We start from the raw sequence: 17,928 nt of genomic DNA on the forward strand, positions 1-17,928 counted from the left end.
ATAAAAATAGAGAATTGCCAGTTAAAAAATGTACTAGAGACCTACAAAAGAAAAGAGTGTTCCACTGGCAGCCATATTCTCAAATATGAAACATTTCTTGTTTGGCTGAAAAGATCATCAATATCTTCATTACATGCTTGTCACCAGTGAGGTAAATAAACATTTACCTCAAAAATTTAATCTGTTGAAAGAGCAGCTTGTAATGCATTTCATACCCACAGGTTTTTAGATATGAAGGACTCAATGTGAAAATGCAAAATTCACCAGAAAGCTCACATAATATAATGGAAGAGTTTAACTTGGATGGTTATACCCACATTAAAACTTGGAACAATATCTTACTTTTGTAGAATTTCCTCATCAGACAAAATCAACAGGAAATTCAATTAGAACATTTTCCTTACTAACTTTAATTATCAATGTGTTTTTGTTTTGTTACAATGGTTGTATCTGCATTTACAACATCTGTTTACCAGCATTGTTCAGTATTTCAATCTCCCCGACAACATTAGTTTATTCCATTTATTTGTGTTATTTACCAGACTCATGCTACATAAACAAATAAAAATAACCCTTCTGGTAACTAAACTTACAGGAAAAAAAATGTGAAATTCCCACTCTGCACAGAAATTGCTTGTGGTATTTGGTTTGAATCTTAATCGTATCCTAGGGGTTGTCTTCATTGATTCCAGAGATGAATAAAAAACATGAACTTAAATCAAATCTCCTATTTCCAACTAATTTCTGGGTATTTTCCTTTTACTTCTTTTTTTTTTACTGCAGAGACTTATTTTCCAGAAATCATTACCCATTGTCCTAAAGTTGTGCTGCTCCCGCTTCTTTTTGTGAAGGGAGAATCCAGTGAGGCACAAAATCAGCAAGAAAGCTTGTACGACATGATAATAATGTATTTTTCAACAGTGGATTTGTTCAGGCTCTATTTGCTGAGCTGGGACTGGCTCGGACTTGTCACAATAGGACAGAAAATAAAATTACACAGATATGGGAACTCTAAGGTGAGAAGAAGAAGAAGAAGGAGGGAAGTTTATTCTCTGAATCTAATATTTAGTGACTTTCAAAAGTGACAGTGGGTTGGAGGATGAAAGTGTCACCTCTCCAATGACACTGGACAAACCAACAGACCATCAAATTTCTCCTCCTCCAGAAAAGAACGCAAAACAATAAATATTTACATAAAAGTTCATGAGAAACTTCATTACAAGAATGTAAACATCAGAAAGCTTAGGGACTCACCTGTGGCAGATCCCTCCATGACGTGCCCAATGTAGGGGCCCTCTTTGAACATGGGCCTGTTGTCGTTCTGGTCGATGACCGAGATGTCCAGGCGCACCGGGCCGTCCATGGTCTTCCCGTTCATATCCACCACCTCCACTTCCAGCTGTGGGAACAGGAAAACGAATGAAGTCATGAGTTCACTGTCACAGTGAGAAGAGAGTAAGAAAAAAAAGTTCTGATGAGCTTTGGTGTGGCCAAACCCTGGCAAAGACACCACTTGCAGCCCTTTCTTTTGGACCAGGCTCAGAGCAGATTTCTCCTTGAAGTAAAACAGACAGATGTACATTCAAACTCAGATACCCCCTGGCAGCTTGAAGATGCCATGTTGCCTAAAGAATTGATAGACCAGAGCTTAAAAAAACCAAAAAATCTAACCCCTTGTAAATTTGTTCCTACTCATGCGAAGATTTGGCTAGAATTTGTTTCTTTGCTTTTATCAAGCACACCTCCAGTGGACACATAGAGAATTATCATGGTAGAATTGATATTAATGCTCACCCAAAAGCCTTTTTGAAAACAAACAGAAAACAAAACCATGAAAAACAAACTATCAAAAAAAAAAAAGCAGGAATGCTGTAGCTATTCAGACATTTTTTTCAATGGTAATAGCATGAAATATTTGTTAGGTTATTTTCAGATTCCTCCGGGTCTTCTAATGAGGTGTGGAAGAATGATAGAACATCTTCAGTCTCAGTCAAGTGGGTATTCACTTGATTCACAAGTTGAAGATTTGTCTGGACTTTCTTTACTTCCAAAAACTGGAAAGAAAGATCCTATTGTACATCAACCCTCCAAACCATGTGCAGTGCAAGGCTCCAATGAGTCACCAGGGCAAACCACGCCAAAACTTCTTAAATAACAGAGAAATCAATTTAGATTGCAACTGTGTGCAATACCTGCAGTTCTCTCCCCTCACAAGAAATCAATAAAATACAGCAATAAACATGTCTGAGACACCACTATCATTCTCACCTGCCCTCCCCATGCCCAGACTCTAATGGAGTTAAGCCAGCCAGAAAATGAACCTGAGCTCAGATGTTAATATCATTCTCTCCCAGTCTTTCCCTGAGAAAATGGTTCCAGCAGGGGCTGGAAGTCTCTGAGCATTTTGTTTGTACTGTTAATTTATTCTTCATTGCCCTGTCTTATACCTGTAAGTTATTTATAACTTAGTGATAAATCCTGCTGGGAAAGAAATAGGTCAGAATCCTAATTCCTTATTAAAATGGATGGCTTATTATCACCTTTCTCTGTTTTTTGTTACCTTCCACTTTTTTAATTCAATGTGTTAGGTGTGAGTAGGAGTATTTGTTATGAGTGAGACACCTACTTATAGGCACTGTTTGTAAATAGTGTCAGAGTCCATTTTAGCATCTACTCGCTGCTTAGCCTCACTTGGCTAGGAATTGTTCTTGCAAGCCTCTCCCAAGCCTTATTTTTATTATATGGCTTAACAGCTTAAAGGCAGACAAATATTCTGGCTGGAATGATTCCAGTAGCTTTGGCACAGCTGAAGATTTCTGGGAGCACCTCCCCTTCAACTTCTGGGTTTGTTCAACTCTGAACTCCAAAGCCAAAGCAGGAATCTTTGCCATGGGATGTGGTGGGGACTGGGAAAGGAAAAGTAATTCCATTCCTGAACTACGTTAAAGTCAGATACAGTAGTTTTAGCTACAGCTGGAAACTGCTGACAAAATGAATCATAAAATAATTTGGCTTTGAAGGGACCTTTAAAGTTCATCTATTTCCACCCCCTGCCATGGGCAGGGAAACCTTTCGCCGGAGCAGGTTGCTCCAAGTCCCATCCAACCTGGCCTTGAAGGTTTTCCAGGGATGGAACATCCACCACATCTCTGGGCAACCCATGATAGTGTTTCACCACCCTTGTTGTAATTTCCCTCTCCCTGTATCTAGTTCAAATCTCTTCTCTTTTTGTTCAAAACCATTTCTCTTTGTCCTATCAAACAAGCCCTGTTTGTTTATCCCCAACCTTCCTGTAATCCCCTCAAAGGGGCTCTAAGGTCATCCTGGGGCCTTTTCTTCTCTTTGCATGCAAACCACAAAGGATAATCAAGGCTTTAGGTGAAATTTTACACCTCACAGCACAAAACCCCGTGATCAGATTTGGGGCTGAGCACCCCAACTCTCTGAGCTTGTCCTTACAGGAGAAGTGTTCCAGCCCTCTGCTCTTTTTTGTGGTCTCCTCTGGACTCACATATCCACATCATCCCTGTGCTAAGACTCCAGAGCTGGACGCTTTATCAAAGTAAAACTGACTCATCAAAACCATGTTAATTGCTTTGGGAAGTGAAAGAATAGCAATATTTCCCTGTGAAATTCCAGGAAATTAATTTTCAAATTCAAGATAATTTGCTCCTAATCTATCTCTCAGTATCAAGTGACTGTGCTCTTCATTGGAAAGAACAAAGACTTTGCTAAATTTAAAAAACTGCTTCAGCTGCTTTATCAGAAGTGTAAGTCATTTAAAACAAAGGCTGATCTAACAGTAGTTTTTGGGGTTTTTTTTCTCAGACTTGCACAGATTAAGGAAAAGAATAGGAGATTCTTATTAATGACTGAAATAGATTTATTTTATCTTTGCCAAGTCAACTGCATCTGAGAGCAACTGTCCAAAAAATTTGGCATGACAGGTCTGTAGGAACAGCTACATGATATCTTCTTCATTTTATTAAGATTGTTGAGGACTTTATTTTATTAATCTTTGTACAATAATTTTCAAGCCTGTCCTAAGCATTGAGTTAACTCACCAGCAGCACTGAAGTTATGGCCATCAAAAGAAGCTGTCTGATATTTTATGTAGCTTCTCTATGAAAAAAAACTAACAAAAACACCCCAAATTAAAACAAAACCAAAAAATCCATAAAATCTGCTCACAAAATAACAGCAGAAGTGTATTGTTATTTCCAAAAACCCAACACATGCAAGTGAGAAAAGCATTGAAGTAAAAGACAATTTTGGCACTTTGAGCAGGCTGTAAATAAAACCAGGTGGAAAATGAGATTGCCCCACCTAACAGAACTGTGAGATTTCAGTCTTTCAATGCAGAAGGCAAGAAAGCCATATCTGGTTTTAGTGTAAAGCTTGATTGATGTAGGAAAGATACTGAATTAATTTTTTCGATAACAAGAAATTGTAATGACACATTTAGAAAAGGTTTAGGTTCCTGCCTGACTCTAACAATGCAGCTCCAAGGACAAGCTCTAAGCATAAAGACAGATTTGAACAAATTGAAAAAAAACCCCAACCTGCAGAGTTCTGTAGCTGTTTATTTTGTGAAAAACTGATGCTTTCCCACTTAAAAGTTATGGAATTATGTTCATGGGGGTGGAAACTAAACGGTCCTTTCCAACCCAAACCATGACTCAATGATAGTGATGAAGTCATGCTCATCATAACCCAATCTGTGATTTTCAGGAACTCTTCTAAATCCCAGTTTCATTTTTGACAAGTGTACATGCAAACCACAAAGGATAATCAAGGCTTTAGGATAAATTTTACACCTCACAGCACAAAACTCCATGATCAGATGCAAAGCAGACTTTGGCTGGTGCCCCAACACAGCTCAGGAGCACTGATCAAATTAGGCACAGCAACGGAACAGGGAAAAGCAATAGAAACCCCCAAACTGCAGGCAGGAATAGATTTTATCCTATCTGGCAAACTCCTACTGAATCTTCTCCCTTCTGAAAATGGATTATTTCTAGGCTTCCCATCCAATTTCCCTCAGCATATGCAAAGCAAGGATCTTTCATCACCCCAAATATAATGATCTCATCAGAAGTTAAGCTTATTCAAAGTTGCTCATTTTAGGCTTTCTGCTTTATTTTAAACAGTCTTGAATCCTTTCTACTCTGCAGTCAGCAATAACATTTACATGAAAAGATAACCAGTCTCGTTCTTACCATTACTTCAAGTAATTTCAAAGGTTTCTCTTCACAGAAGGGTTGTTTTCATTCATTTATTGCTTTTTGGTGAAATGATTCTGGAGAGCCACATTCCTTCTCTGCATATAAATGTCTATTTTCACTTTGCAGGCAGCCAGCCAATGGCCCACATAAAATTACATCATAAATTTGGAGATTTTCATAAGTAAATCTGGAATATCTTTTAGTGCTTAATTATCTTCAAAGCCTAAGACAGGTTATTTAGTCATTACCTGCCATCTAATTTTAATTTCCAATTTGTTGCCCACAGGAATGTTTCTCATGTAAGTTTTCCATTTGTTTCAACAGATGGTTTTTCTACTTGTTCCTCATCCCCAGTTTCACAGGAGCACTGCACTATTCAAAATACTGCAACACCACCACCTGCCTTTCATCAGCTGGATTTATTTATTGATCAGATTAATTATTGACAATACTTGTTAGGTTCATTTATCATCAGTTTTTAAGTGTGGATTGACAGTAAGGAAAGGCAATGGACTTATGGATCTTTCATTCAGACAATTTCCTGGTAAGAAAAGAAAATTTGGCCACCTCTAGGTCATAAAATGTAGTATAGAAATTCTCTTTATAGTGCAAGGTTGTAGTAAAAATTTTATACAATTACCTAACATAACCCAGACAAGATAATTCAGACAAAAAGAAACTAATTACAAGAAACTTTCCTGATTTAAGAATATGAATAAAATATGAGCTAATTGTTATATTGCTCCATAAGAGATAGAGGGAGAGGATGCAAACCAAAAATAATCACTTTTTCAGAGGAAAAAATTCTTTCAACCACCACAGCACAACTGTACAGATGATGGCAAAACCCAGCACCATTAGCTGCAATTAGAGAATTTCACCTGGCACTCAGAGTTAGAGCCAAGGTGGAAAGGGATTGATTACCCATGCAAGTACTCCAGGAGTATCTTCCACAAGGTTTATCTTCCTACTGCATCCATCTCAAAAATTAATTATTACACACTTCCTCTGGTTTTTAGCACATCTCTTAACTGTGTGCATTAATTCAACAAAAATTTTAAAAAGCCCAAGACTTCACTCCAAAGTAACAAGGAATGAAATCTTCAGTGAGAGTCACTTCATCTTCTTGGATCACTTCAGATGCAAAGGTTTGTAGATGCACTAATAGAAATTTTAGGGAAAGAAAGAGGAATTTAATATTATAAATGGTCAAATATGTGCTTTTATCTCTGGCTTTTAAGGCAGTGGGCTTAAGACTTTAATAATTATTCACATCAGTGGACTGAAAGGTCAGGGTCTGCATCATATTTTAATTTGTGAAGCATAACATAGCAAGTTCTGCCAAGTTTATACACTTTTGACTGAAAAGAGCCTTTTGCCTTTCCAAATCTCAAGTTGCATCTGAACCTGTCACCAAGGGGGTTTATCTGTATGTGACTGTCAGATCAACACTCCCAAGTTAATTCAATTGTTTTTTTCTTTAAACAAAACCAAACCAAGTAAAAAAATTCTTACAGCCTTAATTAAATTTAATTCAATAACAGCTTCCTGCACATTTTCCACATGAGTTTTTGTGCAGTAAATCTCTCTATTGTTCACCCTTCCTTTGTAGGGCAAAGCACAAGAACATTTTCTTGGCCATTTTTCAATCAGTACAGGCCAGTTCCAAAAGCCCCTTGTACCTGCAGCTCCTGCTGCCTTGAGATAAGATCAGAAACTCTTTTTCCACTGGAAAACCTAGCACTGGCAATCCAGGAAAGTCACAATATTCCCATAAAATGCCATCACTGGAATGTGCTCTTTGCTGAAAAATGAAGGTACAATGCCATACATTTAATATTTTTTTTTTGTTTTAATGTATTAAATTGCTCCATAGCTGGAAACCAAGCAATTATGAATTCATTATCTAATTGAATGTATACACTGTGCCACCATTAGTGTCACAGGAAATGCATTTTCTTCCCCAGCTGTGTCTCTGAATCACAATATTGTTTAAAAAAGTGTTGTTTTCTGTACAGCTTAATGCCTGGAAATTTCTCTCTGTTCTAAGTATAAAATGGTCCCTTTTCCATGAAAAAAATCACAGAGGAGGAATATAAAAACCCCAAAATTATAGAGAATGATGGCATAAGCTGCAGAAAAAATGCATTAATTACATACTCATAAAAATCTTATATCAAAATGAACTCTGCCTTTTCTTCACACTAAACCCAATTCCAAAAATTATTCTGAATATATTTTATATTTTGTCTCATTAAAATATAAAATAAACAGTTTGGGATTTTATAGCAGATTTTTGTATGTCAACTGAAAAAATAAATCCACAAAATGGATTTTAATCTCATAGTTTTTACCACCTATTGCTGAGGTTGGTTTTAAGTTGTAAGAACAAAAGGGTTAGCAAGCAGTCATTGGTATTTTCAGGGAGTTTTTAAGCCAGTTTGGAGCAGACAAGATCTACTTGTGAGTTCTTGTGACTATTAATTTAAGGTTTTTTATTTTTAACGTTTAAATATTTGTAATAAACAATTCTTTGCAAAGATTCTTTTTGATATTCACAGAACATTTAAGGTTTATATAATATCAGGCTCTAGTGAGCAGCAGCTACCCAAAGCTTCAGTCCATCTTTTGCCCCCGATGTATCCCTGTGAACTCCAGTCCCTCTGAGAAATGTCACTTTCTAGGACACAGCCAGGTTGCATGAGAGAAAACTGGGTTTGATGTCATGCAAAAAGTCGCAGGGATCCAAGGAGCTGGGAGCAGAGAAGATTCTGACATTATCCCAAAATTCTCTCTTCTGTGGGCAGCAGATGGGATGGCAGGAGCTGCTGCAGGGTCCTGCCACCCTCGCAGAACAAAGGGGTGCATTTACAGACCTTCCAAACCCCACAAAAACCCCGTTTTAGAATGGGCATGAGGTTCAGTGCTCAAACTGAACCATTCTGATTAATTATCGTGGAACTGATGGGACCAACAGCCCCAGAGCGTTTCAAAAGAGAATCAGTCACATAAATAAGATAGGCAAAGGGTGGGAGACAGAGATGAAATGACTTCACCAAAGCCACAGACCAGACAAAATTTAAATCAAGCTCGAATCTGAGTTTTTGATCTCTGCTCACAAGACTGATAGAGATATTCCATCTCTTGCTGAGCAAGTAATGTAAAATTAGATTTACAAAGATTATTAAGCTACCAATATGTGCACAGTATGATTTCTCAAAGTGCCTTATGAGACTGGATATTATATCCTATTAAAATCAAAACACCTTTGAAAGATCTTTGAAAACCCAGTTGTCCTCTCAGTATATAATTCCCCCCTATTACACACTATTCTACATCTGTAAAGGCACAAAAGCACGAGTGAAAATAATTTTATGCATCCTTACAACAGAAAATCTCAAAGAATCTCTCATGTGGCTACAAAAATCAAATTAAAATAACTTCTGAAGCACCCATCCTGTTAAGTATTATCTAGGAGCTGAAATGAGAATGCCCACTCCAAAAATAACCTCGGTGAACACACGAGAAGAACATCCCTCAAATCTGTGGAGCAGCACAGCTCTTCAAGCAGCCACGTGTACTTCACACAGGCCAAAAGCATTAAGGATGATCATGAAAAATACTAATTAAAATCTTCCCATATCACAAGAGAGCACATGTTGATCCCCTCAAAAAGGGAGTGGGGGTGAGGGAGACAGAGGAGGTATCAGGATTCACCAAAGCAATCAATTCTAATCACCACAAAAATATTCAAGAAATCAAAAAGAGACAAAGTAGGGATGAAATAAAGGATTAAGACATAAGCTGGGCCATCATTTTTAGACTCTATGCTTCACCACAAAAGTAATAAAGGCACTTACAAAAGAAAAACTGAAAAAAATAACTTTGCACTTTTAAATAGCTCCTGGCATTATTTGACACTGCTAACCATTCTGGTTGCTCAAAAATAACTCCAAAAGTGGAGGAAGTGGCAAGAATTTAACAGATTTCAACTCGTGGAAGGATGCAAGAAGCAACAGGGTCAGAGAGAGCCTGTAGCTGATCAGACCAAGAACTAAAATGCAAGATCCTAAATGCATCAGTGACAAGGAAATTTCTTCTTTAGGCATAAGAAATAAAGGTCAGTGAAAATGCCAGGGATATATCACACATACATAGATTTCGCTTTGTTATTATTGCTTAAAATATCTGCTCCTGCAAACGAGTAGGAAAAGGTCTTTGAAGTCAAGCATCACTCAGGCTGATCCCAGGCTGGAACAGAGCTAACAGGTCAGGTGTCCCTGTGTCTAAGTAACAAAACAAGCAGTTACAAAAGCACTTGTACAGAAGATTTTACAGGCTGCACTGGAGGGCCTGCAGGTCACTGCTGCCTTGCAGCCTGAGTTTCCAGCCCTGTCAGCATTCCTGGGGTGACAGCTCCTCCTCTGCACGCTGCCAGTGCTCCAGGGGACAGCTGCAGCCAGGACTCCCTCAAAGACACCCAAGAGCAAAACAAGAGTGCTTGGGATCCGTGTCAATGGAGAAAACACTTCAGAGACAAGTGTTTCCCTGGTGGACTTCCTGAAAAATTTGCTTTTTCTGTAAATAAAATTGCTCTGCTATTCAAAACTTGACATGATATCACCATATTTTATACACTGCATTTGTCACAGCCTTGTAAGATGCAATTCCATAGCATTCCTAAACTCTACTTTTTGGAAGGTTGGTCTCCAGAAGGCAGGAAAAGAGAACCAGATGAGATTTATTTGTCTCTGCTCACAGGGTTGAGATGACCATGCTGCAAATCCTAAGGGCCATGTCTTACAAAACCCATTAATATTTCAGAGCTGCAAAGCTCCCATCACAGAAGGATGCTGTGCAGGATTGGATTGTGGCACAAGGTATCTGCCATGCCCCTTCTCCAGCACAGAGTGATGAACTGTTAAGATTTCTGTTTGTGTATCTACACAGTCCCTTTCTCATTTATGTATTTAATTTTATTTATTTATTATTTATCATTTATTTTTATTCTGCAGCTAAATCTCCTTCTAAAACTCCTTTCCCAAGCCCTGGCAGCCCCTCCTTTACTCAGAGCACCCACTTTACCAGCTGGAATCTTCCTGTTTGACCACGTTCCTGCCATGGACCAGCCCTCTCCTTCCTCCTCACATCCCTGTCTAGTAAACATTTGGCACTTTGCTGCCTGTTTGTGAGCCAAAGCTGACACATTTCGATGCTGATGATAAAAGGTGTGGGAAGCTTCATCACAGCTCCCTCGCTGCTGTGTTTGGTTACACTCGTCAGCAAAAGTGAGTTTATCGATCTCCCTCAATAGCATCAGAGCTTGGAAGCTGTTTTATTAAGAATGTTGACATTCTGGGGGTAAATATATCAAATATAGCCCAGAAGTATTCAGAGTTAGAGCCTGCCTTTCCCTGCCCTGCTGCACTCCACGCCCTCAGTGCTGATGATGTGCAAGCACTGGAGGTAACAAAACTCTCTTTATCCTGCCCTGTCATCCCAAACTCAAGGAGATTTTGCTGATTTTGTCTACAGTCAGCTTTATTGAATTTCACATTATGCCCAGTAGTTTGCGTTTTTTTCCAAAAGGGTGTTTGTGGTTGATATTTTTATAATTCAGACAGCTGATCTTCCTGATAAGAGCAGCTGGACAGATCAACACACCCCAGATCACACACAATGAGCAGTTTCTCTGTTTCAGTCCAGCAGTGTAGTGGGTTTTGTCCTATTAAATCTATATTTCATTCACAGAAAAAAAGAAATTATCTGAACAGTTGCCACATTATTATAGCAGAAAAGTAGTTTGCAGGCATGGATGTAGTGGAAAGATATTCCCAGGGTAGCCTGATCCAAAATAAAATGTCATTTCAAATTACCTCTTCTCTCTCTCTTAACTGAGTCTTTGTCACCATTAACATGTTGGACCATTTCTCTACATTAATTGTGAATAAAGGAAGATTTAGTCAATGAGTCTCAAATTAGGTGAATTAACACAGTAAAAGAGTTTTCTGAGTAGCCTAATGTAATTCCTGAAGGATCAGCAAGCATCTGCTGTGTGGTGACACATCGAGAGACAGAATTTATTTCATGTTCTTTTATTTTCCTTGCTTACATTTCACCCAGGAACTTTCTGAAATGCTTCACTGGTCTTCAGCTCTCATGACAAAATTACCTGTTAAAACTATTAATCTTAAACTGTAATTTGTAGTTCTAGCATGCCTCACTGGATTTATTTATTTATTTTAAATATCTCTGTCAACCATAATTTACTTCATTTAACATGTTAGGAAAGCACTTCCTCAGTAAATTTTATGCTCCACCACCACTTTCCCTTAATTCTGAGATCTTACATGATGTTTTACAACACACAACAATTCCTGCACTTCCATCAAATCAGATCTCAAACTAAATCCACAGATTTCTGCTTTACTGATTTGTCATAAACTTTCAGGACTTTATCTGTGCCACATTTCCACACCCTTTTTGTTTCTGGAGATAAAGATTTCTCTTTTTCTGTCCTTCATGCTTTTCTAAAACTCCAAATTATGACAACCTTATCTGAACAATTTTCAGAATTCCAAGACCCACAATGTCATCTTTTGTCTTTTTTTATCCTTTTCAAGCCCTTTTTACTATCCACAAATACTAACAGACATGATTTTCAGTCCAAAAATGCAATCAAAGCTCTTTTTTTTTTACAATTATTATGTTGTAGATGTCTATTTTTTCACTGATTGCATCAAGCTGCATCAGTTGTATCAACTAAAAAAAAAATATCCTATGTGGAATATTGTATTTGGCAAAGGGAGAACTGGAAAGTCAGTTATTCCAGAAAAATGTAAATCCTGGATATAGTCAATCAAAAATTAATTAAATGCTCTAAGCACTGGAAGTGAAAATTGGAAGTGAAAAAAACCTTTTTGAATTGCAGCAATCAGCAAGACCCTTTTTCATGCACCCACAAACCAAATGATGATAAAAGGAGTAAATTTTAAATTTCAGAACTCATCCCAGAGAGCATTGCAGGAACATTTCTTTCTCCTGTTGCAAAATTGTAACTCAAAAACCAAGAAAGGGATCTTTGGGACCCACAAAGATAATCACCAACAGAGTACCAGGGGTCAATTAAAGGCAAAATAGAAATAAAATTATGTCCTAGTACAAAGTAAAGGGAATTAATTAAAGGCAACTAATTTCAAACACAGAGGATTGCTGTGGTAAGACTGGAGAATTAAAGAGACAGTAGGAACAATTATGCAAAGGAGGAGAAATCTTGCAGTGTTTTGAGCTGTTAAAATCTACAGGGGTGCAGCAATTTTTAAAAGTTTGAAATGTCCTAGAAGAGGAAGTCCTTGAAGATACTTTTGAAGCTGGTGCTCCAAGGCAACACAGGGACTTCTTGCACAGACCAGACAATTCAACTTTCATCTATTTACTCCCAAAGTGGCATTGAAGTCACAAGGTGGTGGAAAATCATCCTGTGGTATTTTACTCCATCACACTCCCCTTGAGGAGTGCACTCCCCTATGGCAATTAAGGGACTTTACATCTCAGCACAGATCTTTTTTACAAATAATAGTGTGTGTGTGTTAAAACCTGAACTTTTTTATAGCCACAGGGAGCTATTTTAGCAGTACAGCATGATTTGCTTGAAATGTATTAATAAGTAAGTTTGAAGTGACATTATTTCTGCCAGTGTAATTGCAACAGTCCCTTTGAGTACAGACAGTATCTTATTTAGACAATTTAGACAGTGTCTAAAAGAAGGAAAACAAGATGTATTCACCAAATTTTGCTCTGTGACTAGATGTAGTCTTGTCTCTATTCCATTGTTCCTGTCACCTTCTGGTTTTTAATTTGACAGACACAGCAAACATTAAGATTGGATTTTACTGTTCAATGAAACAACAATTAATGGCAAATTGCATGAGAGTTCCTCACTCAGTTCTGCTACATCACCAAAACAGGTTCTCCTTTGGCCTGGCAAGGTGACTTCTCATCAATATATTGCTGCTTCAAACACAAGATAATTTCTTTGATTTGGAGTAACCTGTTTATAAATGTGTCACTCTTAAGCAACTTGCTGGGCCAATGCAGAACACACAGAGAAATTCAGTCCAGTCAATTCCAAAGGTTTGATTTTGGAGCTGAAATCAGTAGCAATCCATCAGCCCCATGGAGCCTATCAAAAAGAGCCTATTCTGGTTTTAATTGAGGTGTTTTGTAAAACTGAAGGTTGTTATTATTGCACAAACTAAATCCCCTGGCATGAAATCACAAAAGGCTCCCAAACCCACGTTTGGAAGGGATGTGGAAGATTCCATGATTCTTTAAGGAAAGCAAAACCAACTGCAAAAAGAAACTGACTTAAAATTATTAGGTCTGCTTAGGAAGGCAAAAAAAGATCTCAAAATCTTTTCTCAAACCTAAAGAAGGCCAAGAAGAACTATTTTAGAACTTGTGTGCTTGTTTCATTTTAGGCCAAAGAAGGAAAAGGGCACAAAAGGAAACACAGTAAGACCTCGAGTGGGCTGATGATTTTCTGGAGGATAAATGCTTTATTCAGGTGGTTGTGTCCCCTCCTTGCCCAGCCAGGGCTGCAGGCTGGCAGGAGTGTTCAATAGATGGCACTCTGTGCTCTGCAAGCAGCTCTCACACCATCCCATGGAGCAGCCCCCAGACAGAGCCTGCTCTGGGCTTACTCAGCTGCCCTCATTTTACTACAGGCACCACTTTGAAAGAATTGTTTTTTATCAGGAGATAAATGAGCTTCATGCTGGACAATTCAGAGAAATTGGAAGATTTAACCACGGAAAAATACCCTTGTAAGAAATGTATTTGAAGTGATCAGACCTTCATCTCTCACTAAGAGGTCAAAAATAAGCATGAATATGGGTTGTCTCTTCAGCAAGGAACTAAAATTGTATACCAGGAACATTTTCCTGCAGAAAAATAAAAGATATTCAGAGAAGGATTCAGTGAGTGTTCAGTAAAATGTTGGGAAAAAAACCTTTTAAAAATGCATGATACTAAACATAACATTCATAGCTCATCAAATCCTGACATGTTCTGGAATATGATAGCACCAAACTATGTAGTTTATTGTCACTTAACTGGGTTTGACAGCAGGTAAATTATATCATGTAAGAGTTTAACTAAAATGGAGTTGTTCACTAAAAAAAATCTTGATCTATACAGGATTTTCAATGTTATAAAAATGTTCTATCACTAATGAAACAACAGACAAGAGAAGTGACATTAAGTTTATTTTCCTGCTTCATGTTCTGCTTTACCCAGCAGAAGATCATAGAGAGCAGAACTGAATAAATATATGGAAACAGCTTTTTTTAAAACCCTTTTCCCTGAACAGGTTCCTTTTCAGAACCACATTTATCTTTTAGAATTACCCATCAAAGGCTGCAATTGAGCACATTTCAGCCTTTAGCTTTTGAGCCCAGCACTGAGTGGCTGTGCTGGCTGATCCCCTCAGTCACATGGCATTGCTGGCACTCTCTGACCTGCCTTATAAACATTTCCAGAGCTGGAATATGGAATTTCCAGCTCAAAGCTTCATGACAGCACATGCTGGTGTGCTTCTCTTATCCAATAGCATGACTGCTATTTTAATTCCATAAATATCCAAATTTCTTAAATTCATACCTATAGATGCACAAACAGCCACTTCTGCCATCACAGCAAACCTGGGGTTTGCTGCACAAATAAATGTTTGACTTGATGCTTTTTCAAGGTTCATATCATACAGCAAATTTCTGTTTTTTCATGGTATTTAATATTTGTATAAAATATTTATTCATTAATAGATGTAGCTGGATGATTTAACAGACAGAACCCAGTAACCTAGAGACAGGCTCACGTTGAAACCTACAGTGCAAAATCATATTTGCAGTTGCCAATAGCTGTGAACACCCAAATTTAACCCAAAAGTGGTTGATTTTATTGATGGAACTGTCTTAAATCTTCAGGGTTTCCTGGATGAATGCAAACTGGTTTTCTGTGATCTTGCTTTTATACCTGTTGCAGTTTTATAACCTGATCACAGGAAATAAGATTAGAGACTAACATGAGGCTTGGTCAGCTGCAGATTTGGAGCTGGGTATTTTTTAAAGTCTTTGCCATAGAGAGAAATTTGGAATCAAATTTCTTTTTTTTTTTTTTACCATCACACAACAAATATGGTTTGTCTAATTCTTGTCATAATAAAATTTGTGTAAGTTAACCTCTACAGATCCAGAAAATTACATCAAAAAATGAAAAAACAGGTAAATTCTGTAATTATCGAGGTAATAAACTATGTAATAGCCTAAGAAATATTCCTCTAATGATCATTCAACCTTCATATCCCCTATTCTTTGCCTGCCAAAAAATGTCACTTATCTATTACCAAGGGAGGTTTCTGTGCATTCATGTTCCCTCAAGTAAATTTTACTCCAAATTTGTATATTATTAATGGCAACATTTCTCAGACTTATTTCTTGCTCCTTCCACCAACAACCACCAAAGCTCATTTACCTTATGCAGAATGCAATTAGTAGGTATCGTATTTATTTGTCACATTTCTCATTTTCTCAGTTCTGTGTGATTTGACAGGGACTATTACAGATCTGTAACTAGTCTTTCAGAATGACTTTCACAAGGTTAGTTCACTTATTAATTGACCCTTGGTAATGGTAATTTAAGAAGCATATTAATCTCATCTGTCAGTTCCAACACACACTAGATGTATAAAATAATTTGTCTTTTGCAAGGAGCCTTGCAACAGGAATGAAGTGTCTAAATTTTTAATTAATATATATTTTCTTTCAACGAATGAGATTGGACTGGAAGGAGACTCCTTCTCAGTGGTTTTCTTTATTCTCCTTTAGAACTCCTGTTTTTTCTCATTGTGAAGACAAACACAATTTCACCAGTCAATAGAACCTATGATCTAAATAATCTTCTACAAAGGACATTCTGGTATTTTTAACAGATTCCTGAAACTTAAAAGTGTGCAAACAAGGCATTTGGCACTTCAACAGCAATGTCTTATTACATACACAGATTAAAGGTTTCTGGAATTAAGGAGATTTAATACACGAAGAACATTAAACAAAAGATTACTACTCAGAAATTGAAAAACTTCAACCAGTAGCAGATGCTTGAAGTTGCTGTAATCTCATCAAATCTGGTTTTCTGATGCACCATAGCTTGAGCAGAGCCTGCAGTTTATGTCTAAGAAAGAAGCACTCAACATCCTTAATCCTAAGTAAGGGCCTTATGTAACTTTTCCCTCTTCGTTCCTTTCATTAATTAAATTATGGGGACGCTAACAGCAAGGGAACTGTGCAAAGAACCCCTTCTGCACTTCATGGAGCACAGGGGAAATGCAGCTCCTCCCCTAAAAATTCCAGAGGGCACGAGGCTCCCCTGATCAACCTGCAGGGTTCCCACAGGTCTGAGCTGGGACAGACACCCTGTGCAATCCACAGCAATCTTGTGTGTGGAATTCAGGGTAAAAGCTGAGCTGGTCCTCCACCCCTGCTCTGCCTTTTTTTTTGCCCACAGGGTGAGGAGACCTCCTGGAAGGTGCCTGCACACAGAGCAGACCCTGACCGGGGGCTGTGCTGGGAAAGCTGCTCAGGCCAACACTCCTGCATTGCCCCACAACCTCTGGCAGCCCCCGGTGTCTTTGCCTCGTGCTGGCAGTGGATTTCTGCTGTAAATGTTCTGTAGCAGCACAAAATCCTGCCAGTCCTAGAGGATGGAAAACCCTTGCCAGCAGCAGGGATCTTCCAGCCTTGCAGGATTAACCATGCAGAACAGAGGGACATCGAGGGCTTGCAGTCCTTGGGTCCACACCAGGCTCACAGGGAAAAGGAAAGGGAATTTGGGGATGGCACAGGCTGGGCACCTGCCCTGGGTGAGTGCCTTCAGCCCCCAGGAGCCAAGTGGGGGAACAAATACCATGGGAATCCACCCCACAGTGCTCGTGCTTTGTGCCATGGAAGGCTCCTGCGGATCAGGAATGGGAAGTCAGGACTACACTATTCCCTCATGTAACAAATTACCACATGGGACAGTTTCCCTAGTAAAGACCACTCTGTGTTATTTGGAGTAATCTGGTTCCAAAGAGGAGTAGCATATCCAAGACCAACATGTTGCCAACCATATTGGCCAAACTCCCTTTCTTAAACTCCCACAAGTCCCAAATGCACTCAGGTCCTGACAATAGTTCATTAAGAAGTCACTTTTCATGAAATGAAGCAAATATTATAGAAGATAGAAGCAATAATACCCTGATCTCGTGTTCACTGAAGCTTATCCCACTGCAATATTTAAGGTACTAACAGCTTTGATCATTAAAAGCTAGAGGCAGCTGGACCAAAACCACAGCTTTGACTTTACAGAATTTCACAGGCACATGAATATCCATTTCCTCACAGCCAGCATGACAGATTTTTTTGGCAAGTATTTCAGATACTTAAAAAAAACCCATAACCATCCTATTTATTGGCTGTATCATCATAATGTCATCACCACTGTTAGTCTACAGCATAAACAGGTATTCAAGCAATTCTTTAAAAAAACAAATTACTCACTCCACAGAATATAGTGTCTCTTTCAGAATCATTAGTGTCAATCATGTGAGTACAAGTTTTAAGTGCTGATAAAACTCAAGCTACTTAAACAATTGATCATGATATGG

General features: G+C 38.3%; 1 protein-coding gene across 4 annotated transcripts in view; it reads right to left on the reverse strand.

Moving 5' to 3' along the window:
• CDH13 (cadherin 13) overlaps positions 1–17,928 on the reverse strand; it is a 435,704-nt gene that overhangs the window by 179,964 nt on the left and 237,812 nt on the right. For all 4 annotated transcript variants that reach the window (XM_064386249.1, XM_064386248.1, XM_064386250.1 and 1 more), the window contains one exon: positions 1,255–1,399. In XM_064386249.1, coding sequence (XP_064242319.1) covers positions 1,255–1,399 — 145 coding nt within the window. The remainder of the gene's footprint in view (positions 1–1,254; positions 1,400–17,928) is intronic.

The sequence above is a fragment of the Passer domesticus genome, chromosome 12 (assembly GCF_036417665.1).
Source record: "Passer domesticus isolate bPasDom1 chromosome 12, bPasDom1.hap1, whole genome shotgun sequence".
NCBI classification, from domain to species: domain Eukaryota; kingdom Metazoa; phylum Chordata; class Aves; order Passeriformes; family Passeridae; genus Passer; species Passer domesticus.